At 39.2% G+C, this 25,274-nt stretch overlaps 1 protein-coding gene across 1 annotated transcript in view; it reads right to left on the bottom strand.

Moving 5' to 3' along the window:
* Window positions 1–4,618: 4,618 nt before the first annotated feature.
* CPSF160 (cleavage and polyadenylation specificity factor 160) overlaps window positions 4,619–25,274 on the bottom strand; it is a 424,028-nt gene continuing 403,372 nt past the window's right edge. Inside the window, exons 24-25 of the mRNA XM_089425698.1 lie at window positions 4,803–4,988; window positions 4,619–4,720 (exon numbers count right to left, since the gene is read on the bottom strand). Coding sequence (XP_089281824.1) covers window positions 4,619–4,720; window positions 4,803–4,988 — 288 coding nt within the window. The remainder of the gene's footprint in view (window positions 4,721–4,802; window positions 4,989–25,274) is intronic.

Below are 25,274 nucleotides of genomic sequence, written 5' to 3'. Positions count from 1 at the left end.
CATGGGTCCCTATATGATGAAGGAGGCTCATAGAACTTGTAGGGGGGAACCATGTTGATGGCCATGATGACGGGTTATAGCTCATGTATTGGTTTGTCCACGTGCTAAATGTGTTTGTTCTGACCATCTTTTCCATTTTGTGGTACATGTTCCTATTGAATGTGGCCAAGTATGCCTTTGTCTTTCTTTTTAGCTACATCAAACTCCGAGGAATCATTCCAGGCCTGACCCAAGGTGTAGGCAAAGGGAAGGGTGAGCTAACCTATGTGGACCCAGTGGAGGAATGTGTACCAAGGTGGAAGAAATGAAGAATGGGGTAATAATGATTGGAAAGAGAGTAATTTAAGCGGATAAGGGAGCAGGACCACGCAACCAAAATTGGAGTTTCACATGAAATACCATCCCTAAAGCCAAATGGCCAATAAAGAGATCCCACAGGACTAGAATGCAAAGTTAATATCCCAAAGGGGTCTAGGGAACAAGGGCACATACCTAGCCCATTCTTTCTGCCGAATCCCCCCATTAATACATGCCCGAAAGTGTCCATGATAGGAAAACTACGATACTCAATTATCAAATGATAAGGCATACCTTTAGGTTCGGTAGGCCCACCTTCAAGCATGCAATCATGGTAGATGGGTAAGGAACCACATGGCTGGCTCAGATGGCAGAGAAATGGCACAAATGAGCTAGCTAGTGGCTGCAAGGGGCTGCTAGCTACCAGCTAAAGACCATCTTGGAGAAAAAAATCCTATGGATATCACCCACAAAATGGTGGGTAACAAGGGCAACAACAGATCAAGGTTAGCCGGGATGTTACTTTGGACAAGGAGGTAGCCTTCAGAAGGTCTAGAGAATCCCACATGGAGATCGATAGCGAGGAGCAAGAGGCTTTGAAGGATACATATACAAGGTCCCTCTATTCTAGTTGTTCATCCTTCAGATGATTAGGAAGAGTCAATAGAGCCAGTGAATACTCCGAGACATATTGTCATGACCAACAAGAGGTCATTGTGACTTCGTGACACCTTGCAAGATGTAGAGTGGCATGTAGATCCTACAGGTATTTTCAAGGAAAACAAAAGACCTCAAAGGTTCTCGAGGTTCTCAAGTTTTGCCGCATTGATGAGCCACATCATTGATTTTGAGCCTTCTAGTTATAAGGAAGCAGTCTACTCTAGGATGAAGTGATCTATAAACGTGCATGTGAGGAGTCACATTGCGTACTCCAAGATGGAGTGATCTATAGACATGCATCTGTGGGAGACACTGCATCAACATAGCAAGCTCATGAACTTTTCTTGTGGAGGAGAGATTTCAACTAAGGAGAAATATGTTTGCAGCCAAGGAGAATAAATTCCCCGCTAAGGAGCGTTGATTTTTTGTCTCGCTAAGATGGAGAGTTGATTTTTTGTAGCATCGGGAGGTATTCCCGTATCGCCTAGAGAAAATAAATAAATTTATTTTTGAAGTCTCCAAGGAGACCCAAGAAATCAAGTCGACTCAAGGGGGCCAAGGAGAATAAATCCCTCACTAAGATGAAGTGTTGATTTTTTGTCTCGCTAAGATGGAGAGTTGATTTTTTGTAGCATCGGGAGGTATCTCATATCGCCTAGAGAAAATAAATAAATTTATTTATGAAGTCTCAAGAAGACCCAAGAAATCAAGTCGGCTCAAGGGGTGAAAGGGTGTGTCCCTTGGATCATTTTACCCCCATTCGACAAGTATATATAGATAATGTAACATCTCATTCTCTCAACAAAAGCAAGAGCGAGTTTTCTCTCTCGTCATCTATTCTTTCTATCCTTCCTAGAGGTCGCTCATGTGAGAAGAGGATGACTTTGACCAGCTTTTAGAGGTCGCACGTTAACCTAGTTTTACAGTTGTTTAACACTGACTATTTGACTAGCCATTAACTGCAAAACAGAATAGAGTTGATTGTAGGGCCGAGTTTGACAAAGCCAAAGTTTGACTACATATTTGACTTTCGGTTGGTGTGATTAGCATTGATTTGATAGAGTTTTGACCAAGTTTGACTAGTACTTAACTTGCATGATTGGCACAAATTTCTAGACAAATTGTTGATTTTGTTGAATTCCCACAACCATAGTGTCTAGGATAGAATCTTAAAATCTATGACACTAACAAACCAAGAATCTCAACAAACCTACTTTGCACAGTGAAATATAAATAGCAGTAAATCACACATGCACAAATATAGACAACTTTTTACAAAATATTGTACAAATATGTACAACAATCCAATCTTCATTATATTACACCAACTGAATAATACAATTGTCTAAGGTTCTCGTACCAAGGATAGTGGCCCTCAAATATCCAATGGTACAAGACTACAGGATACAATGACAATCTTGTTGCTCTAGTGCACAATCACACACTCTATGTTGTATCTCGTCTTGTCGGTCCTTCGCTCACGATTTGCGGCAACACAACTCTGCCTCTATCAATGAAACATGTCCATCTGCTAACTGAACACGACTCCACCTGCTCTCATGTTGATCATAAGTCCATCTACACATCAGCACATCGAGACTCTGCTTGAGTTGTTCACAACTTTGTTTGTGAACAACTCCCTCTTCCCACTGCTGCTCCTTAGGTATTTAGGTCTTCTTCACACTATAGCCTTCCACTGCTACTATATGAAGGCTAGCATAGGGCAGGAGGGCTGCCACCTATCACTGTTACAAGTCTCTTCTCCAACAATGAACATGGGCTGATCCAATCTGCTCCTCTAGGCTGGCCAATCCTTGAGCTCTCAAACTGCCTCCTTCTAGTAGCTTCTTTTGTCCATCAAAGAGCTACACATAGGCTCAACACTTCACCCAACTCACAGTTGTCCAAGTCTGTTGTTCTAGGGCTACCTTGGACACTTTCTTGTTGCCCTCCACCAACCACTAAGTGCCCAATACTTCTGTCCACACTAGGACTCCATCCCTAGCATCAAATCAACTACAACTTCACCAATACATACCTTGTTCTTAGGTCTGACTAACTACAGTAGATTTTGGTCATGGTTAGGGCTGATGATGCACTACTTCAACTCCTTTTCCCTCCACCAAAAACGCCTCAACTGTTGCGGCCTTGTTTCCCTTGCCTCCTGCTCTTCTTCGTTGTTGCATTGGACTCCTCCTCAGCCCTTAAAAGACCATCACGGCTCCCTGCTCTAGGGACAGTAAGGCCTGCAGCCTACTTCTGTCTGCTATTTGAGCTGCAACCTCATGAACAGGGGTGGTTTCCACATAAAATCACCCTAGAATCAGACCAGAACTCCCTCACTCCAAGCGCCTGCCTTCTACTCTTGATTCGGACCTGCAGCTGGCAAAATAACCCACACAATCCACCCATAAATGATCTCCACATTTGCGGTTGTCCTACTGCAGCATCTCGGCCCCATTGTGGATGCAAACTCACTCCGAAACAGTCCTCAATTCCACACCCTGTCCTCCTCTTGAGCTCAGCCTATTTCAGAGATGTATTAGTAATGTTTGATGCACTTGGATGGTGAAAATAACATCAACTCACCTCCTTTTTATACAATAAAGGAGGGCTCCACGAATTCTTAAAGAGACATGTCTTTTGGACATGTTTACCTCAAGCCTACATGACTTCCATGTCCAAAAACCCAATGTTATCTTCAAAAATTCATATCTCATCAAGGACATCTCAGATTTCGATGATTCGCAATGCGTTGGATTCTCCTCGCCATCCTCTATCATCTCCATCCATCACACGTCCAAAATGCCTCATGATTTTGGCCCAAACATCAATGGGTGCAAAACCTCAGCCTTGGGTTCCAAGCCCACAAAAGGTTTTTGTGGCTCTCCAACCTCCGAACCCCGAACCCTAGGGCTTGGAGTACCTCCCAGACTATCAAAAAACAACAGATTTGTAAACCTTGCTGAAGAATAATTTCTCCTAAAGAAAAGTTGTTGGGTTTTCTCCCAAGGTTGGGTTTCCCAGGGTAAAATTATTGTCTCTATTGTGCATGGCTGTCTTTCTACCATCTTTACTATTTCCGCTGCATTTATTGTTGATATTTTCTAAAGTGTAATTGCTCAATCATATCAATGGCATAAAAACATCGTGTGAAAATCATTAGGAAATAATTATCTAGCAAAAAATAGTATTCTACTGTGTATCTTGTAGAAAAATCAACAGATCCTACTCTGTGTACTTTGGTTACAAGCATCTGAATGAGGTCCTGACGGGCTTGCATGTTTGTCCAATGCCAAACAAAGGCCTATTGAGAAGAGTCAGATCACAAAAGTTAAGTTGGGATGGATGATTAGAAGAAAAACATGCACTGTTTATACCTTTTGTGAAAACTGAGGTAAATTTAACGTACAAGATTATCTGAAAGCTACTTACAATTGAAGAAAAAAGGAAAAGAGAGATGATTTGCACTGGCTACTCACAACCTACAATTTTTGCTATCCGTTTGCTCATTAAATTAAGCAGCCTGCTTTGAAGTTTGACCAGAAATTCATCTCAATAACATGTGAATGAACTGCATCCTGTGATTTTCTATCATCATATCATTTTTGTCAACTGAATTCATAACTTGTGGTTTGCAATTTTCAAAATAGAAAGAACATCATACTGCTGGTAAAAGACTCGAAACGATAGCATTATTTTCACGATTAAACATGACACTCATACATGAAGAACAAGAGTAGACACCAAGCAGAAATATAAGCTAATCAATGGTTTAAATGAAATATACAGTGTGGCAAACCACATACACATTTGCAGGGAGAAGGTTGTCAAAATAAACATACCTGGATGTTTTTCTGATCATCTGAAACAACAAGGCTCAGAGTAGTTCCATCAATTAGGAACTCCGTAGCATAACAATTAAGTGAACCAAAATCCTTTGCTAACAAACTTAGCTGTGCGCCATCCTCTTTCCAATTTAGAAAATATATACTTTTATGAACGTCACCAAATAAAATAAACTTTTTCACCTGCAGCAGAAAATCAGCACCATTTTATCCAACCCTATATTCAAAATGAGACAAGCAATTTTTTTTTGCAAGATTGGCACTCATACATTTTCATTCAAAATCAATAATCCCAAGATATTCTCAAAATGAACTCAATTTTTTCAAAGCTTTACATCCGAGTTTGATACAAATCAGCCAAGATCAAAACAGTGCCGAATCCACTCTATACATGCTATTATGAATCCTCTTAATCCATTATATAATATTATAAACAATTTGATCTGCCAGAGAATGGCAGCACCATTTTATATGATTCTTTTTACAAATTCATCTCACAATATTTTAACCATAAGATTGGTGGATATATATATATATATATATATATATATATATATATATATATATAATCCAAGCCTATATTCAAAATGAGAAAACCATTTCTTCTTTGCAGGATTGGCACTTCTACATTTCCATTTGAAATCAATAAACCCAAGATATTTGCACAATGAACTTAATTTCTTCGAAGCTTTACATCCTAGTTTGATAACAACTGATACAAATCAGCCATTAGAGAAATTTTGAGGTCTAAAATGGGCATCAAAACACAAATATACAACCAAAATCAACTTTATCATAACCAATAGGATTCAAGATGATGATGTCAACCATGGGGCATGATTCACCATTTTCGGAATAAAAAAGAAAAACCTATTTTTTTTCAACTTGTATTTTCAACTTATCTCCCTACGGTTTTATTCAAATGTCAAATGGGCACTCATTGGATGTGGAATTTGATTCCCCATCCAAGGAGTACCCACATTGCATACTTTCAACGAACTTTGCTAAACGAAAAATGAAAAATACATGATAATTCGTCATTGCAATCACATTTTTTCATGTATTGCTCATTTTCATATAGCAAGGTCCATCAAAAGTATGCAACATAGATACTCCTTGAATAGAAATTAAATTTTGCATCCAACAACCACGTTTTTTCATGTATTTCTCATTTTTCGTGTAGCAACGTCCATCGAAAGTATGCAACATGGGTACTCCTTTGATGGGAATTAAATTTTGCACCCAATGAGTTCTCCCACTCAACATTTGAACAAAATCGTAGTGAGATAAGTTGAAAAAATAGTTTTCTTTTTCTTTTTTGCTTTAAAATTTGATGATTACATCTAATATTATTTTATTCTTTTGATTATTATTTTATAATATTCGTTAGGATGCCCATTTTAGACCTCAAAATTTCTCTAATGCAAAATCAAAACAATGCCTAATCCACTCAATGTGTTGTATAATATTATAGACAATTTCACCTATCGAACGAAGGCAACACCATTTTATATGATTAAAATAGTTGTCTTTTTCTTCAATACTATATATATAGAGAGAGAGAAAAAGAGAAAGAGAGAGAGAGAGCGAGAGAGAGAGAGAGAGAGCAGTATATCAAACATATTCTCAAAGAACTTATTTTCTTGAGTGCTTTACAGACAAATTTGATTAGAATCAACACAAACATGACAAGATTAAAAGATTGTCTGATCCACTCTTTTCGTCAAATGATAAAACTAACAAAGATAGAATATTGGAAGGATGTGAGAATTGTGGAAAAAGATAGTTCAAACAAGTGTCTTCCACAGTGGCTTGGTGTCTAGCATGTGGAGGAGTGTCAAAAGTCATCCCCAGTACATTAACTTTATGTGACATAAAGTTAATTTGACTTTGTTTATAAACTGTTTGATGAAATGTGCCACTGAAAACTCAGTTGCACATCATCTATGCAATAAATTGGTAACAATTCAAATTAGTGTTGAAGGTTGGAGAAACCGTGGAACTGGAAGCTATTTCAGTTTCACAGTTCACTAGAGGATGACTTAAATCTGAAATCCAACCCTCCAGTTGGCAGTGATGTATTCATATTACAACTTACAAGGATACCCACCAATGACCATGGATATCTCTTCTATCAAGGTCATGTTGAAAGTTGGCTTGAAAGTTGAAACTTTAAATGCAACATAGAGGATTTATTAACCCTTCAGATTATTTTTTAATGGAAACGTAGCAATGAGATGTGTGAGGCCAACCCTCTGTTAGGTGAACAGTGGAATCTATTTAATAATTTAATTATAATTTATGAATTTATGTGTATTGTAACCTTGAATTTATGTGTATTGTCTCTGTTCTAAGACTGGCATTTCAGCAGTTTCTTCATTTTTTACAGCAGTTTGTTCATTTTTTGCATTTTTAAATTTTTTACAACAGTTTGTTCATTTTTTTACAGGTTGAGTTAACAGTGTTCATGGCTCAATCAAAGGCAGCAGTTAGGGGGCAAAGGAAGGGCAAGAATGTCATGGGTAGAGATGCCCTTCCTCCCCCAATATCATCAGAGTCTGCTGCAAGTAATGTTGAGGGAAGAGGACTTAAAGACAATGATAAATATCCATTGTGGAAATATGTCACAAGAGAGGATGGACCAAACAACAAGGGAAAGGGAGGAGGCAATGTGCAATGGAAATGCAACTTTTGTAACATTTCTTTCAAAAGCACATATCACTGTGTGAAACCACATTTGTTGGCTTTACCTGGTTGTGGGATTGGAACTTGTAGAGCTATTACTTCACAAAAGAGAAAAAAATTGGAAAAGGAGGCCAATGTTGGTATGGAACATGTGGCACTGGCTTCAAAATCAAAAACACCCAAGAATGAAAACCCCCTTTCATTTTTTAGGAAAGCCACCACCAAATTTCCATTTGAGAGTTCTACTTCTATTGGGGGACAAGCATCAAAAAGAAGATCACTTGGTCCCATAGTTGCGAGGGAACGCTCCCCCCCCTCCTCGCTCCCACTCCCAATCCGCGCTCCGGGCAGGAGCGACTAGGGAGCGGGTCGGGAGCGCTCCCTAAAAAAAAATTCACTCCCTGCCTTTTTGAGAGCAATTTTGGGAGCGTTTTTCTTTTTTTGCAATTTTTTTTGAAAGAAACAAATAATTTTTTAGTGGGGCAGCTTAATGATAAAGTCTAGGCCCTAGTATTGATATGATATTCATGGTAATGTTAAATTCTTAAAAGTAAATGTGGCATTCTCCTTGATATTCATTTTCATCATTTTACTTAAATTTTTAACAATACCATGAAATGACTCAGGATGTTTGAGAGTGGTTCCGACCTCATTGGATTTCATATGGAGAAAGTACAATTTTAGATTTCATTCAAAATCCAGCAGACTTATCATTTTTTCAAGATTTCAGAATTGGGGGATTGCAATGTTTCTATTGAATTTTGTCATGTATTAAGGTATGGAACTCGTATTTAATCAAGAGCACCAATCCCTCTCTGTACCTTGATGTCAGTGACATTGGTTGTCGAACTCCTCTATCATGACCCTCCTAAAAATGTACACATCACTCAAACAAAATCTTGACTTGACATGCTATGCTTGTTCTATCTTATGTTAATGCTTAGAGGGTGATATTAATGATAATAATGATATTTTTTATAAACAATATATGGTTGTGACAATGAAAATTTGAAGTTTGAAGTTGGCAATTATAACTCATTGGTAATGATTGTGAATTATGAATATGATGCTTCGTGAAAGACTAAACTTGTTTCATTTCATTTCATTATTCATGTTTCATTTTATAACATTTCATTTCATGTTAACAGTTAGAAGTTAGGACTTAGAAATATCTAAGATATTACTTCTTGTAATGGTTAAACTTAGCTTACAAGTACAACTTTGGTGATCAATGATGATAAATGTTATATACTGAATTTTCAATTTTGAAAGCTTGAAGTTGAAACTTTAAGATTGAATTTGATGAATCATGATTCACGAGACTCAATATGTTGCTGTTGTAATATGTATTTTACTAACTTGTGGACATGGTTGATGAAGATTATAATTTCTAGATGATTGATCATTGATGTGATATGGTTCAACGATCAATCTATGTTTTTTATGTCTAATTCATCATTCTACATGTTTTTGTTGACGTATATGTATCAAGAATTAAAAAATATAATATATATATATATATATATATATATATATATATATTTTAAAAAAATCGCTATGGGATTCGCTCCCGCTCTCGTTTCCGCTCCTGCTCCCCGCTTCTGCGCCCACTCCCAAGTAACATTGCTTGGTCCAATGGACAAGATTTTCCAAAAAGAGAGACAGGAAGAGCTTAATCTCACCATTGTCTTCTTCTTCTATCAAAACTTCATATCATTTAATGTTGCACGTTCACCTTTATTTGATGAAATGTGCCGAGCTCTAACTCAAGGGGCTGGTATGTGCCTCCTGGGTCAGAGAAGCTAAGAACCACATTGTTGACAAAGGAAAAAAAAAGAGATGCAAAAAATGCTTGAGCCTATTATGGCATCATGGCCAACATTTGGAGTTAGCATTGTTTATGATGGATGGACAGATCCAGCACGACACCCAATCATCAACTTCATGGTGTCTTCCTTGAATGGTCCAGTTTTCATGAAAGCAGTGGATACACTTGGCGAATACAAGGATGCACAATTTATGGGTGAGTTATTTATTAAAGTTGTTGAAGATGTAGGTGTTGAATCTTGTGTGCAAATCATTACAGATAATGCACATGTTTGCAAGGCTGCTGGCATGATTGTGGAAGCTAAATATCCACAAGAGTTTTGGACACCTTGCATTGTCCATTCATTGAACTTAGCACTGAAATCCATTGCTTCTAATGTGCTTTGGATTGGAAGCATTATTGAGGATGCAAGACATATCCGTAACTTTGTGCAAAATCATACAAATACCCTCACTATCTACAAGGAGTACAGCAATCTATCATTGTTGAAGATACACGGTTTGCATCTTCATGTATGATTTTGAAGAGGTTGAGGGAGGTCAAGACCGCTCTTGGGTCCATGGTTATTTCTGAATTTTGGTCTTTTTGGAGAAAGACAGATCAGGCAGCCTCTAAAAGAGTGAAGGACACGGTACTAGATGATGCTTGGTGGGAGAGGTTAGATCTAATTATTTGGATCATGGACCCTATCATTTCTTTGCTTCGAGTTACAGATATAAACAAACCCATCCTAGGAGAGGTTTATGAGGTATGGGATTCCATGATTGAGTCTGTGAGGAGCATTATTCTACAGAGTGAGTGCCCCGAGTATGAGACATCACCAGAGGTCGTTCGTGATACCATACATGATATTCTTGTTAGCAGATGGGACAACAATTATACACCTTTACATTGTTTGGCTCACTCATTGAACCCCAAATACTACAGCCATGATTCGTTGAATGGTGGACCTTCCCGCAGATTGCCTCCTCACATGGATGGTGAAATCTCACAGGGGAGGAAAGAGACATTCAAGCGGATTTATCAAGATAGTGCATTGCTTGCTGAGGTGGAGGATGCCTTTGCAGAGTTTTCCACTGGCACTGGTCGATTTGGAGGTTATGATGTGATTAGAGATAGGGGGGCTTAAAAAGCCCTATTCTTGGTGGGCTAATCATGGGCAACAAGCCCTCCTCTTCAGCTGTTCGCCATGAGGGTCCTCTCTCAGGTGACTTCATCCTCTTGTTGCGAGAGGAATTGGAGCACATATGGGAATTTGCATAATGTGAAGAAGAGCAGGCTTGAGCAGTCCAGGGCAGAGACAATGGTTTATGTGCACACCAACCTTCGTCTTATTTACAGGCAGAGGGAAGACTGGTTGAGGGGAAAGACAAAGATGTGGGATGTCTTTCCTGATGATATGGGTCTAGACACCACTGCTGAGTTGGCATTGGCCAACATGGATCTCAGTGATCCAGTGCTAGAGCCTGTTAGATTTGATGACTTAGAGGGGTCAACCTCCATACCAGCAGATGCAGAGGCGACTATGGATACAAGGGAGGAGGAGGACGCATAGGAGAGCAGTGGGGACCATGATGATGGGGATAGTGATGCTGATTGATGCCTTGAGGCTTGTATACCTGTAGGTTGTAGTTGTTTTATATTTTCTATTTCTATTTGCCATTGGCATTGCACCAACACTACCTATGTAACACATTTTGATTTGATGACTTAATGAGAAGACTACAGTTGTCAGTGTGTTTATCTTAGTATGTTGTAGTTGTAAGTTGTCTTTCAGTTATGAATTATGAATCATGATTTAAACTTTTAATAGATTTATCATTTATGTGACCAGTACCACTGACATTTATTTGAATTTTGTATGTATTATGCATGCTAATAGCTATAGATGAAGATCTATGTTTGAAATCAATAAATTTGTATCATTAATTAAAATTTGTGTAAGAAATATGATAATATCTAATTTTTGATATATATATATATATATATATATATATATATATATATATAGATATTTATTTAATAAAATAATATATAACATGTCCAAACGTGTCCTATTCCGGGTGGTCAGCGTGTCCGAATCCGACACCACAAATCTTGAATCCTACGTGTTCTGAATCCCCGTGTCAGGTGACTTAGATTGTGATAGTAAAGAGGAATATATGTCCTGTACAGCTAGTATCCAAAACCATTATAACACCAAGGAAAGATGTGACAAGAAATCCTTAGAATGGGAGAGAAAATGTGATCAGTTAGTTGCTACTCAAAAAGTGGAAGCAAAGTCCACTATTTTGGATTCACAACCTGTGAATGATGATTTTAATATGGATGAGTCCAGTGAATTGGTGTTTATGGGGAAGAAGAAATCAAAAGATTTCAGGATGGCTGCAAATCCGGAGAACTGTAAGCTTTTACAAATGAGGAATATTGATGAGAATTTGCAAGAAGAAAAAGAATTGAAGCGGAAAGAAAAGGCAGAGGCACATCTTTATACAATTATAAAGTTTGTCAGCGATCAAGATCTTTCTAATCAGATTGGTAAGGACGTATATTTCGATCTTGTCGATCATGATAAGTTCCAGACGTTTCAGATTCAGAAGCAAGTTCCTTTTATCTCTTTCAAGGAAGAAGTTGCAAAAGAATTTGGCATTCCAGTGCAATTTCAGCGGTTTTGGTTATGGGCTAAGCGTCAAAACCATACATACCGTCCTAACAGGCCCTTAATACAACTAGAGGAGTCCCAATCCGTTGGCATCTTGAGGAAGATTTTCAACAAGTCACAGTGTGATTTTGCTTCGGATCCATGGTTCAAGGATCAGGTAGATCAACCTCAACCCAATTAAGTCGTAAAGGTTAAGCAAATACCCCCTTACGGGAAGGGGGCAGGATTTGTCCCTCGCAATATCGAAGACTCCGGCGATGGGGGCGCCTTCCAAGAGATTCACATTACCCAGTATCCATTGGACATGGGGCACAAGGAAGAAAGGAAAGACACCAAGATTCTGCCCGTGAGCGTCGACGCGCAAGGCAATATAGCTTTCAATACCATTGTTAAGTAGAACAAGAATGCATCCAAGGTTGTGTATTCTCAACATAGGGATCTCATGCCTAAGCTAGGTGACGAGGTTGGTGGGGTCTAGAAGAAGGACGAAGAGGAGGATAAGTAGATAAACGAAACAACCATAAGAACAAGGTCAGCCCTGGAAAAGATTGTAGATGTTCGTCTCAGTGTGGTGCAGCCGAAGAATGTCCCCCAGCAGTCCTCTGAAGCAACCCATATCATATACACACCTTCACAGCAATCAGTGGCTTTTAATTCTGATGTGAAAGAAAGGATTATTAGGACGATTGAGGTGCCCAAGGATCCTCTTGAGCCTCCCAAGTTCAAACATAAGAGGGTCCCAAAAGCTTCTGGATCACCCTCCCCCCAGTTCCTGTTATGCATTCACCTCCGAGGCCTGTGACTGTCAAGGATCAGCAAGACTGGAAAATCCCACCTTGCATCTCCAATTGGAAGAATCCCAAAGGGTATACAATTCCGCTCGACAAGCATCTTGCGGCTGATGGAAGAGGGCTCCAGGAGGTCCAGATTAATGACAACTTTGCGAAGCTTTCAGAGGCGTTGTATGTAGCTGAACAGAAGGCCAGAGAGGCGGTTGAGATGAGATCCAAGATCCAAAAGGAGTTTCTTTTGCCTAATTTGAAACTTGTGTGGCATTATGTTAAAGGCTTCAACTTCGTTTATGAATTCTTACGTGAGCCTGGGGCGCGATTCCAGATCAATATATGTGACCCAATCATCCATGTGGAGAGCGCACAGTTTAGTTTTGAAATGGAGAACGGATTCAAAGTCGTTGTTTTTTCTCTATATGAAAAGTTGCAGAGAAGTCGAAGCTATATTGACTTTATGCTTCCCCGCATTGCAAAGCAACCACGCAGGTGGTAGTTCCGTCCGTCCACACTATACAGTCCTTGTCATCGTGCCACTAGTGTGGTCGGCTTATCGATCCTTCCCCGATGTTCTCTGTCACACTTGCTCTGTCAAGCGTGACTCAAATGTGCTCCGGGAATCAATGTGTCGTTGATCAAACCTTGTGTGAGGTCAATTGTTGCGGCCAATCGTTGCAGTCAACCGTTGTGGTCACCCTTCGACTCTCAATACACAAGTATTTGAAGCCAACGCATGGCATCTTATTTCATTGCACATATTCACATGAGCTTAATCATTAACTTCTCCTCGTTTATGGATGGTGATTCACTACAAGTGTTTCTGTCAGCGCTTGAGTTTGATTTGCAGGTAGATCAATACACCGGTTTGATTAAAATGTCAAACTATATATATATATATATATATATATATATATATATATATATATAGTTTTAATTTAATTATTAAATATATATACATATATATTTTTAAAAAATTAATAAAAAAGAAAAAAAATGTTATTAAAAAAATTAGTATTAAATATATATATATATATATATATATATATATATTATTTAAAAAAATAAGAGCTATTAAAGAAAATTAAAATAAAAAATAAAATAAAAAAATCTAAGGGAATATTACCAGTGTTCCACGGGGACGCGTCCCCCAGGGTCGGGTGCGCGCACCCCTCGCACCCCACACACCCGGGACGGGGAGTCTCTTGGGGGTGCGTTTCCCCACGCACCCTTTTTGGGGAGTCTTGGGGAGACGCAAGGGGGTGCGTTTCCCCAGTGTGGGAGTCTAGACTCCCCAAGACTCCCCAAAAAGGGTGCTTCTGGGCGTCCCCCTTCAGTATGGGAGTCTAGACTCCCCGAAAAGGGTGCGCCTGGGCGTCCCCCTTTAAATTTGTCTAATAAGACTTAAAAATTAAAAATTCAAAATCAAAAATTCAAAACTCAAAACCATTAAATTTTATTTTTTTTAGACTAAATAACTAAAACTTAAAAGTCTAAAAAAAAAATTAAATTAAAACTAAATAACTAAAACTTAAAAGCCTAAACCTTAAATTTGAAAGCTCATTTCATTTCAACCCAAAGTCATTTCCATTTCACTCTTAACTATTTTTGAGTTTGAACTTTGAAACTTTGAGTTATATAGATTTAGTGTTCAAACTTTGAAAATATACTAGTATGTTTTGCTTTCAATTTAGATTCTAGAATGATGGATGATGAATTTAGTTTTTAAATCAATGTAGATTGTAAAATGATGAACCATTGAATGATGAATGATATCGATCAATGTATTTGAATATTTTATTATTGATTTTTATTTTTGTTTTTCGAATCTCATGGTATGTATGAATAATAATTAATTCAATAATGAGACTTGTCACTTGAGTATGTCATATGAATGATGTATGTATCAAAATGAATGATGAGGATGGATCAATGATTCAAATTTCAATTGTCTATTTAATATTTTTATGCTTTAATTATTGAACAGTGAACAATGAATATGAACTTGAATTATCTATCTATCTATCTATCTATATATATATATATATATACACCTCGACGACTCCCCGCACCCCCGAAATTTCCCTAAAATTTGAGGGTACTCCCACACGTCCCCCCTGTGCGTCTCCCCGCACCGGAGTCTTGGTGGAACATTGAATATTACTGATGAGCTACATGACGAGAGGATGACCAAATTAGATAAACGGCAAACACTAAGTGAAGAAAATCCACAACATTAAAGCTTTGAGGACAAAGCTTCTGAAGGAAGGGGCTATTTTATGAATATAATTCATAAGAAGTACATAAATAAAATAAATGTAAATATTAAATAATCGAATATTGATTATGTTAAATAGTCATTAAGTTAAGTGAAAAGGCATGTCTAAAAGACATGCCCAGTCACGAAAAGACAACTACTTAGGTATATATATGCGGGTCCTCATTGTAACATTCATCACTTACACAATTTTATATATAATAAATTATTATTTCAAATACCTCTCATGTATTTTTACATTCAAGCCTACAAGCTATTAGTCTTTATGCTTCAATGAGAGGGAGCAACAAAAGTTCTAAGAGACTTGGCATGCAAACCTAAGAGAACATTAGAGCATCTTGCACAGATTTTGAGGTTGTTGACTAGATAGAAATCGAGGCACAGTGCACAACAATCAAGACTGATTATCTGCACAAATTTCAGGCTTTTGACTGCACATAAATCAAGGCACAATGAATAGAAATTGAGGTTGATTGACTACACATATTTCGAGGTTGTTGGCTGCACCGAAATCAAGGCACAATGCACAAAAAATCAAGGTTGGTTGACCTCACAGATTTTGAGGCTTTCGTATGCACATAAATTGAGACAGTGCCTAGAAATCAAGGTTGATTTCTTGGACATATTTCGAGGTTGTTGACTACACAATAATCAAGGCATAGTGCAAAGAATTCAATGTTAATTGAATGTACACACTTCAAAGTTGTTGACTTGACAAGAAATTGAGGCAACTTGCACAAAAATTAAGGTTCATTGACCACACAAATTTTAAGGAGTCTGGCACAAAAAACAAGATAAGTAATGCATTTGTTGGCTAGAAAAGTTTGTTGTGAATTTCTCTCTACTAGTTTTCCCTTTGGGGTTTTTCCAGGGGCATTGCCCAAAAATTTCTATCAGTTATGAGAATGAATTTCGAAGTTTCCTCTCAATGTTTAAAGTAAAGGATTCAATGTGTTTTCTTTCATAAGTTTAGTTTTGAATGTACTTGTGAATGAGCATTAAACCCTAACTACCAAGAACTGAGAAGCTTATTTGAGATTGAAAACTAGTCATTGGGTCAAGTAAAACTTACATGGTATCAGAGCTATATTGAAAGGTGGGAACCAAAAAGAAGCAAAAAGCACAACGGTTTGAAAGAGAGTTGCAGGGTTTGCTCACCAAGTAAAGGGTTTTGGGCTTAGTTATTAGTTGAGTAGGTCATGGCTATAGGTTTCAGATTCCAGGATAGATTGGAAGGGATGGGAAATGTTAGTTTTTTTATTGTTTTGGTAGCATCAGAGAGGTGTTCTAGTCTCAATTTGTGTCTAAGAAGATAAGGAACACAAGATCTCCAAACCCAAAAAACGTTTTGCCAAATAAGCTTGTGAAACGCCTTAATTAAATTAATTAGCCATCTTTTAAATATTTCCTGAGTCTAACATAGGAAAAGTGGTTAATTAAAGTGAATTAATGAAGGAGATCGACTTATGGTCTAGAGACTTCCACAAAATCGCTTGGATCAAGTCTACGAGAATTTCAATCATTGATAAGGATCTAACCATCGTCATTGGTGCTCCAATGAGAGATTATAAGAGTAGTCGATGGGATGGAGAAAGATACAAAAACCAAGGTTTATTGACAGCACAAATTTCAACGAGTTTGGCACAAAAAACAAGATAAGTAATGCATTTGTTGGCTAGAAAAGTTTGTTGTAAACTCATCTTTCTATGAGCCTTGATAAAATTTTCTCTCTACTTGTTTTCCTTTTGGGGTTTTTCCAGGGGCATTGCCCAAAAATCTCTATCATTTATGAGAATGACTTTCTAAGTTTCCTCTCAAAAGTAAAGGATTCAATGTGTTTTCTTTCATAAGTTTAGTTTTGAATGTACTTGCGAATGAGCATTAAATTGTAGCTACCAAGAAACTAAGAAACTTATTTGAGATTGAAAACTAGTGATTGGATCAAGTAAAACTTACATGGTATCAGAGCTATATTGAAAGGGGAGCACTAGAAAGAAGCAAAAAGGCACAAGGGTTTGAAAGTGAGATGCAGGGTTTGTTCACCAAGTAAAGGGTTTTGGGCTTAGTTATTAGTTGAGTAGGTCATGGCTATAGGTTTCAGATTCCAAGATAGATTGGAAGGGGTGGGAAATGTTATTTTTTTATTGGTTTGGTAGCATCAAACAGGTGTTCTACTCTCAATTTGTGTCTAAGAAGATAAGGAACACAAGATCTCCAAACCCCAAAAACCGTCTTGCCAAATAAGCTTGTGAAACGTCTTAATTAAATTAATTAGCCATCATTTAAATATTTCCTACGTCTAACATAGTAAAAGTGGCTAATTAAAGTGAATTAATGAAGGAGATCGACTTATTGTCTAGAGACTTCCAGAAAATCGCTTTGATCAAGTCTATGATGATCTCAGTCATTGATAAGGATCTAAGCATGGTCATTGGTGCTCCAATGAGAGATTATAAGAGCAAGTCGATGGGATGGAGAAAGATACAAAAATCGAGGTTTATTGATAGCACAAATTTCAAGGAGTCTAGCAAAAAAACAAGATAAGTAATGCATTTGTTGGTTGGAAAAGTTTTGTAGGAATATACAGGGTAAGTTCCTCAGACTAAACACCAAAGGACACCACTCACAAACAGATCACAGATCAATACACTAGTATTTTGACGTGGTTAAAACCCCCAAAGAGGGAAACAGTCCACGGCCTGAGCCAATGCGGCCACTTCAGGCAATTTATTAATAAAAGAATGAAAATTTACATATGCTTCTCTCATAGACGGATTACCCTACAAATGACCCTCCATGCTCTTTAAATAGAGATCATGGACCAATCAGGTGTTAAGCCGCGGATCAAGTGTCGGTAATACCGAGGAGAGAATGAATGTTATATACCTAGGGGGGATAATATGGGGTACCAAGGGAGGTAACCAAGGTAATAATGTAATGGGCCATAGTAATAAATAAGGTGGTTAACCCATGTCATGTAAGGGACCACAAGTAGTTAATAATAATGTAATGGGCCCATGGTATTAGTTGATGGTATGAGGGAACCATGGTAATGACCCATGGTATTGTATGTATGAGGCCTATATAGAGGCTAGAGACTCCACATGGAGAGATATGAAGCGAAGAATTCTTGTATGAACAGGCATATGGCTTGTGGAGTGTTCTCCTTCCTTAAGGAGTGAATGTATGGTGTTGCCCTACCTTAAGGGTTTGATCAATAAAGTGAATCCTTTCTATCTATTTCTATCTTATTCTTGGGTATATTTATATTTCGGTATCAGAATTAACCCAAGAAATAACAAGATCTGAATATAGATATAAATGATTCACTTTATTGATCAAACCCTTAAGGTAGGGCAACACCATACATTCACTCCTTAAGGAAGGAGAACACTCCACAAGCCATATGCTTGTTCATACAAGAATTCTTCGCTTCATATCTCTCCATGTGGAGTCTCTAGCCTCTATATAGGCCTCATACATACAATACCATGGGTCATTACCATGAATCCCTCATACCATCAACTAATACCATGGACCCATTACATTATTATTAACTACTTGTGGTCCCTTACATGACATGGGTTAACCACCTTATTTATTACTATGGCCCATTACATTATTACCTTGGGTACCTCCCTTGGTACCCCATATTATCCCTCCTAGGTATATAACATTCCACACCCCTAAGCATGTTTCGTCCCCGAAACATGGGAAGAACACAAATAATAAGATCTACTCAAAAGAGTAGTCCACTGATACCATGCGCGTGCATCTAGCCATCCAAGGGAAAGGTGAACCCTCGATCTCGCTGGTGCCTCGCTCGCTTGAAATGGAAGTTGGCAGATCTTCTGTGTTGATGTGTAGTAGGTGGAGCTAGGCTCCTTGCTATCCATCATATGGGGGTTGTTGTCCTTGTGGCTAGTTGGTTGCCATCTTGTTGGTTGTTTTCTTGCGGGGTGATGTGGGTGATGATATGTTGAAGTTTTAACCCACGGTGTCTTTCTTTAATTCACCCTGCTGTGGTGCCTGTTGTCGTGGCTTCTTTTCTAATATGACTTCAACCATTGAACCCTCGTCAGATGTGTCAGCACCTGTAACCTGTTATGCTTCAGCCTCTGTTTGTGTTTGATTGTCGACCATCAACTGCTCATCATCTGATATGTCAGCCCCTTGAACATCTTCTGCTTCAGCCTCCGTGTGCTCTACCTGTTTATGGATGGAAATATCCTGTAATGTAATTTTCTTCTTTTTATGCCATAGCTTCAGGAATTTCTTTTGCACATTAATATTGATAGTACCCACTAACTCCATCCAAGGGTATCCCAAAACAACATCCATGTTATCCATATCTGAAGCATAAAAATCACCATGAAACACATACTTATCCATAGAAAGCTTCAAATCCTTATAGATTTGAACATCCTTATCATCAACCTGTGTATTTTGAATTTGTTTTGCTGGGACTTGCAACTTTTTTGCCAAATTAACACTGATAAAATTATGTTTACAACTAGGATTGATAGAAACAATGATCTTCTCTTTCTGAATCAATCCATGAACCTGCAATAAGGATATACCAGTAGGAAATAGACCCACATGTTTCTCCTTATCTTGTTTTCTGGCATGAGACCATCTGTCTAAAAGTAATTTTTCAAATTCTTTATCCGACAAGTCGTTGGACTGTTTGATGCCAAGTGATCTCCACCATCTGTCAGCCTCTTCTGTCAAATTAAGTCGTGCCATACCTTTCCAACATATCCAATATTTGGACTTTATTCTTTATATGAATTCTTCAATAGTAGGACCATCATCTTTTCCTATAAAATATAGATCCTTGCTAGAAGCCATGAAGAGAGTTTTGAAAAAATTCACTTACTTGGCGAAAAGTTGAAATTGTTGTAATTTAGTCAATATTGCTCAGAATTCTTATTATGACCTGTTTTTGGAAATGGAACAACCCTTCTGCATCTGCCCATGTGATAGAAATTTTGATCCAGGCACTAGAATTCCAGATCTGCACTGCAACTTTCCCGCCGTCACCCAAAATTTCTGAAAAAAGAGCTGATTTTAAATCAGCGATATCTTCCTCATCCGGACTCCGATTCGCCTGATTTTTTTTTTGAAATCAGGTGTTTTGTCACAAGGATTCCAGATCTACAATTAGATCTTACAGATCTGGCACCAGGACGTCCAGATCTGCGCCGCAAATTCGCTGGCCCTAAAAATTCTCTGCAACCCCACTGATTTTTAGATCAGCGATATCTCCTTCATCCGGACTCCGATTCAACCGATTTTTTTTTTGAAATCGGCTATTTTTTCACAAGGAATACAGATCTGCAATTAGATTCTGCAGATCTTGCACCAAAACGTACAGATCTGATCTGCAAATTCGCCACCCCAGAAACCCTGCAAAAATGAAAAAAAAAAATCTCCACGGTTTGCCCAAGAAAGAGCTCTGATACCACTTGTTGTAGATCTAATACCAAAATTATATGATAATAGAATTAACCCAAGAAATAACAAGATATGAATATAGATATAAATAATTCACTTTATTGATCAAACCCTTAAGGTAGGGCAACACCATATATTCACTCCTTAAGGAAGGAGAACACTCCACAAGCCATATGTTTGTTCATACAAGAATTCTTCGCTTCATATCTCTCCATGTGGAGTCTCTAGCCTCTATATAGGCCTCATACATACAATACCATGGGTCATTACCATGGTTCCCTCATACCATCAACTAATACCATGGGCCCATTACATTATTATTAACTACTTGTGGTCCCTTACATGACATGGGTTAACCACCTTATTTATTACTATGGCCCATTACATTATTACCTTGGGTACCTCCCTTGGTACCCCATATTATCCCCCCTAGGTATATAACAATGAACCGTCAGATCACTACATATCGTGATCGTTAGATTGTAAGTTACAAAATGTACATAGTAAAGAAACACACTTTACCTAACTCTATACTAGACCAAGTTATACTTAACTATTTCCTATGTGTCGGAATATCCTAACATCCCCCCCTTAAGAACAACTTGGGATAGGATTGAAGGATTTACAAATGTGACACAATAGGAGAAGGAAGGAGGCACTAGAGCCTATTCCCCTTAGTGACAACTTCCTGAACTCCAACCATAAATCGAAGTTTAGTGAACTTCGCCTCTGTGAGAGCCTTTATAAAGATGTCTGCAACTTGATCATCTGTTGAACAATATTGCACTTCAAGAACATGGTCGTGAATGAGCTTTCTGATGAAGTGCATGTGCAGTTCAATGTGTTTGTTGCGCTGATGTTGGACTGGATCTTTGCATAGTTGAATGGCACTTTAATTATCACAGCAAAGTGTAGTCGGATGTTGTTGCTGAAAGCCAAACTCTGACAGGATCTGACGAAGCCATAAGGCTTCCTTACTAGCTTCTACGGCACCACGATACTCTGCTTCTGCTGAAGAAAGAGAAATGGCACCTTGTTTCTTGCAAGCCCATGTAATAGGTCCTAAACCAAGAGTGAACACATAACTAGCAGTAGACTTCCGATCATCAGGGTCACCAGCCCAATCAGAATCAGTGAAACCAACCAATAGAGGAGCTGCTTCGGCACTGTAATGAATCTCAAACTGAACTCTAGATCTTAAAAATGACGCATCTAGGGCTACCAGAAACCTTTTCGCGTGAAACGAAAGGGGTTCCTCACTGGAACAGATGCTCCCAACACAATAGAGCAGTCCTCTCGGCCCGAAAGTAGTTAGAAACAGTACATCTAGGAAATGACAGTCGGATGCAGTTCTACCGGCTTCAGATTTGGATCACCAACGAACGCGGCCCTCAAATAGCTCTAATACCATGTAGGAATATACAGGGTAAGTTCCTCAGACAGAACACCAAAGGACACCGCTCACAAACAGATCACAGATCAATACACTAGTATTTTGACGTGGTGAAAACCCCCAAAGAGGGAAACGGTCCACGGCCTGAGCCAACGCGGCCACTTCAGGCAATTTATTAATAAAATAATCAAAATTTACATATGCTTCTCTCATAGACGGATTACCCTACAAATGACCCTCGATGCTCTTTAAATAGAGATCATGGACCAATCGGGTGTTAAGCCACGGATCAAGTGTCGGTAATACCGAGGAGAGAATGAACCGTCGGATCACCACATATCATGATTGTTGGATTGTAAGTTACAAAATGTACATAGTAAAGAAACACACTTTACCTAACTCTATACTAGACCAAGTTATACTTAACTATTTCCTATGTGTCGGAATATCCTAACAAGTTTGTTGTAAACTCGTTCTTTTGTAAGCCTTAATAAAATTTTCTCTCTATTGGTTTTCCCTTTGGGCTTTTTCCAAGGTCATTGCCCAAAAAATTTATGATTTATGAGAATGATTTTCTAAGTTTCCTCTCAATGTTTAAAGTAAAGGATTCAATGTGTTTTCTTTCATAAGTTCAGTTTTGAATGCATTTGTGAATGAGCATTAAACCCTAACTAGCAAGAAACTGAGAAACTTATTTGAGATTGCAAATCGGTGATTAAGTAAAACTAACATGGTATTAGAGCAATACTAAAGGGGGGGGAGCCAAAAAGAAGCAAAAAGACACAAAGGTTTGAAAGAGAGTTGTAGTGTTTGTGATCCAGATTTAAACAGGAACGCAACAAATTACAGAGATAACCATATACACAAAGATGCAGCGGAAATAATACTTCATTTCATTAATGGAAAATACTGACATATGCTTACAAACAGAAATGGCAATAAACTAGCTAGGGCGATGGTAGCTTATCTCTGAGAAGAGATGTGATGGCTACATGCCTCTGAACTGTATTACAATGAGGCTCGAAGGCCTATTTATTGTTGAGAAACAATGGAAAACCCTTCACATACCGAAACCTAACCCTAGAAGATGAAACGCCAAATTGTGGGCCCCGTTTGGGTAAATTGGTACATCAATTTCCCGGGGTCGTAACTTTGGCATACGATCTCCGTTTGACGCGTACGATAGCTCGTTAGAAAGATCTATCCGAGTACTACCACTTTGGGAGGCAACATAGGGCTCGGTCGCCCCAGAATTCCAAAAAAACGTCGTTTAGGGCCTCAAAACGGCTCCGGAAGTTCAGGACCCGAAAAACTGCTAAAAATAGTAAACTGTGCTACAATTAAGGAAACTGAAAATGCTGAGAAAGACAATGGTGGGGGTCCAGGTGGACCTGGCAGGTGGCCACCAATATCCACCTGGATCATTCCTCCCCCCTTAGGAAGCAATGGTCCCCATTGCGTTGAGCTCCTCCATGAGATGAGGAAACCTCTGCTGAACTTGTTCCCTGGTGAGCCACTTGCCCTGCTGAAGGAGTTGGCCTGCTTTGACAACTCGATACAGTTGGATATGCTGTTGGCGAGTGTTCTTGATCTGTGTGTCCATGATCCGATCAGTTGCAGCTTGTTCCATGCAATCTGGATTTAATTCTGTGGGTTTGAGCTGTTCTGCAATGTCGGATGTGTCTAGCAATGGTGGAAAGTATGGCCGAAGGCGGTCCACATTGAACACTGGGTGCAGGCCAAGGAATGGGGGAATGCTGAGCTCAAATGCATTGTCTCCCATAGCCTTAGTAATGGTGTAAGGACCATATCGAAGTGGTCTCAATTTCCGATAGGCTCCAGTAAGGCGTTCCTTTTGCAAATGCAACCAGACTTTGTCGCCCACCTGAAACTTGTGTGGCACCCGGTGTTGATCATGTCGCTGCTTGTACTTGGCATTTGATTTCTCAAGAATGTCATGGACCTGCTGGCGAATATGTTGGATGCGCTCAATGAAGCTGGTGGCCTTATCTGTTTCGGACTGGACATGAGCTGAATTCATGTGAGTAGCTGCAAGTGGCATGGCCACATCAATGGGGCATAGTGGCTGGAATCCTAAACCCACCTGAAAAGGGCTATGGCCAGTGGAGCTGTGAAGAGCTCGGTTGTAGCTGTGCTGAACATAGGGGAGGCTCTCGTCCCATGTGCGTGGATGCTTTGAGTTATACATGCGCAGAATGTGCACAATCATCCTGTTGACAACCTCTGTCTGGCCATCAGTTTGAGGATGGAAGGCTGTGGACTTCGTGAGTTTGGTGTCCAGCATTGACCAGAGACTGGACCAAAATGTGCTGAGAAACCGACTGTCCCGATCTGAGATGATAGACTGTGGGATCCCAAAGTGCACCCACACTCGTTCAAAGAAGAGTTTAGCAGTGGCTTCTGCTGTGATATTCTTCTTGCAGGCCATCATAATGGCCATCTTTGAGAACCTGTCGACGACCACAAAAACACAGTCATTTCCATGCTTAGTGGAAGGAAGGCCTGACATGTAATCCATGGAGATGGATTCCCAAGGTCGACTAGGGGTAGGCAACGGGGTATAGAGGCCTTGCTTCTTAATGGTCGGTTTGGCAATGGCACAGGCAGTACATGATCGGATGTACTTCCCAACATCCTGTCGAAGATTCGGCCAATAGAAATAGTTTTGCAGTACTGCCACTGTTTTCTCGACCCCGAAATGCCCAGCAGCCCGACTGTAGTGTGCTTCCCAAATCATCTTGGCACGCTCGCTTGAAGGAACACAAAGGTGACCGAGGTGGCATAATAGGGCATCCTGGAGGTGAAAATCTGCAACCTGCCGACCCTCCAAGAGTGTCTGGTATGTGTGGCCGAATTCTGGGTCGCTTTTGTAGAGAAGTGGCCAATCAGAAGTCTCGTGCCCGCAAGAGTTGAGCACGGTGGTTAGCGCCATGATCGGTGGTCGACTGAGGCAATCTGCAACATTATTGGTGCTGCCCTTTTTATACTTGATATTCAAGTGAAACTGTTGCAGGTATGTAGACCACTTCTGATGGCGATCATTCTGCAATTTCCCTTGGGTCTGTATGAATTGCAGAGGTCGGTGGTCTGTGTGGATGACCGTTTCCTTCCCCAAAATGTAATGCTTCCATTGTCGGCAGGCCTGTACAATGGAATACATCTCTTTATCATAAGTGGGGTACTTCCGGACTGTGTCTGAAAGTGTTTCACTGTGATATGCCACTGGATGTCCATGTTGAGTAAGGACTGCCCCAATAGCATAGTCAGAGGCATCTGTCTCGACCTCAAATGGTTGTTGTAAATCTGGTAACGCGAGCACTGGTGCCGTGCAGAGGCGATCCTTCAACTCCCTGAATGCCT

The sequence above is a fragment of the Pinus tabuliformis genome, chromosome 4_2 (assembly GCF_031772625.1).
Source record: "Pinus tabuliformis cultivar Carrire ecotype Pingquan chromosome 4_2, CPIR1, whole genome shotgun sequence".
Lineage (NCBI taxonomy): Eukaryota > Viridiplantae > Streptophyta > Pinopsida > Pinales > Pinaceae > Pinus > Pinus tabuliformis.
The sequence above is the reverse complement of the archived record's forward strand: the minus strand, read 5'-3'. Positions and strand labels throughout refer to the sequence as shown.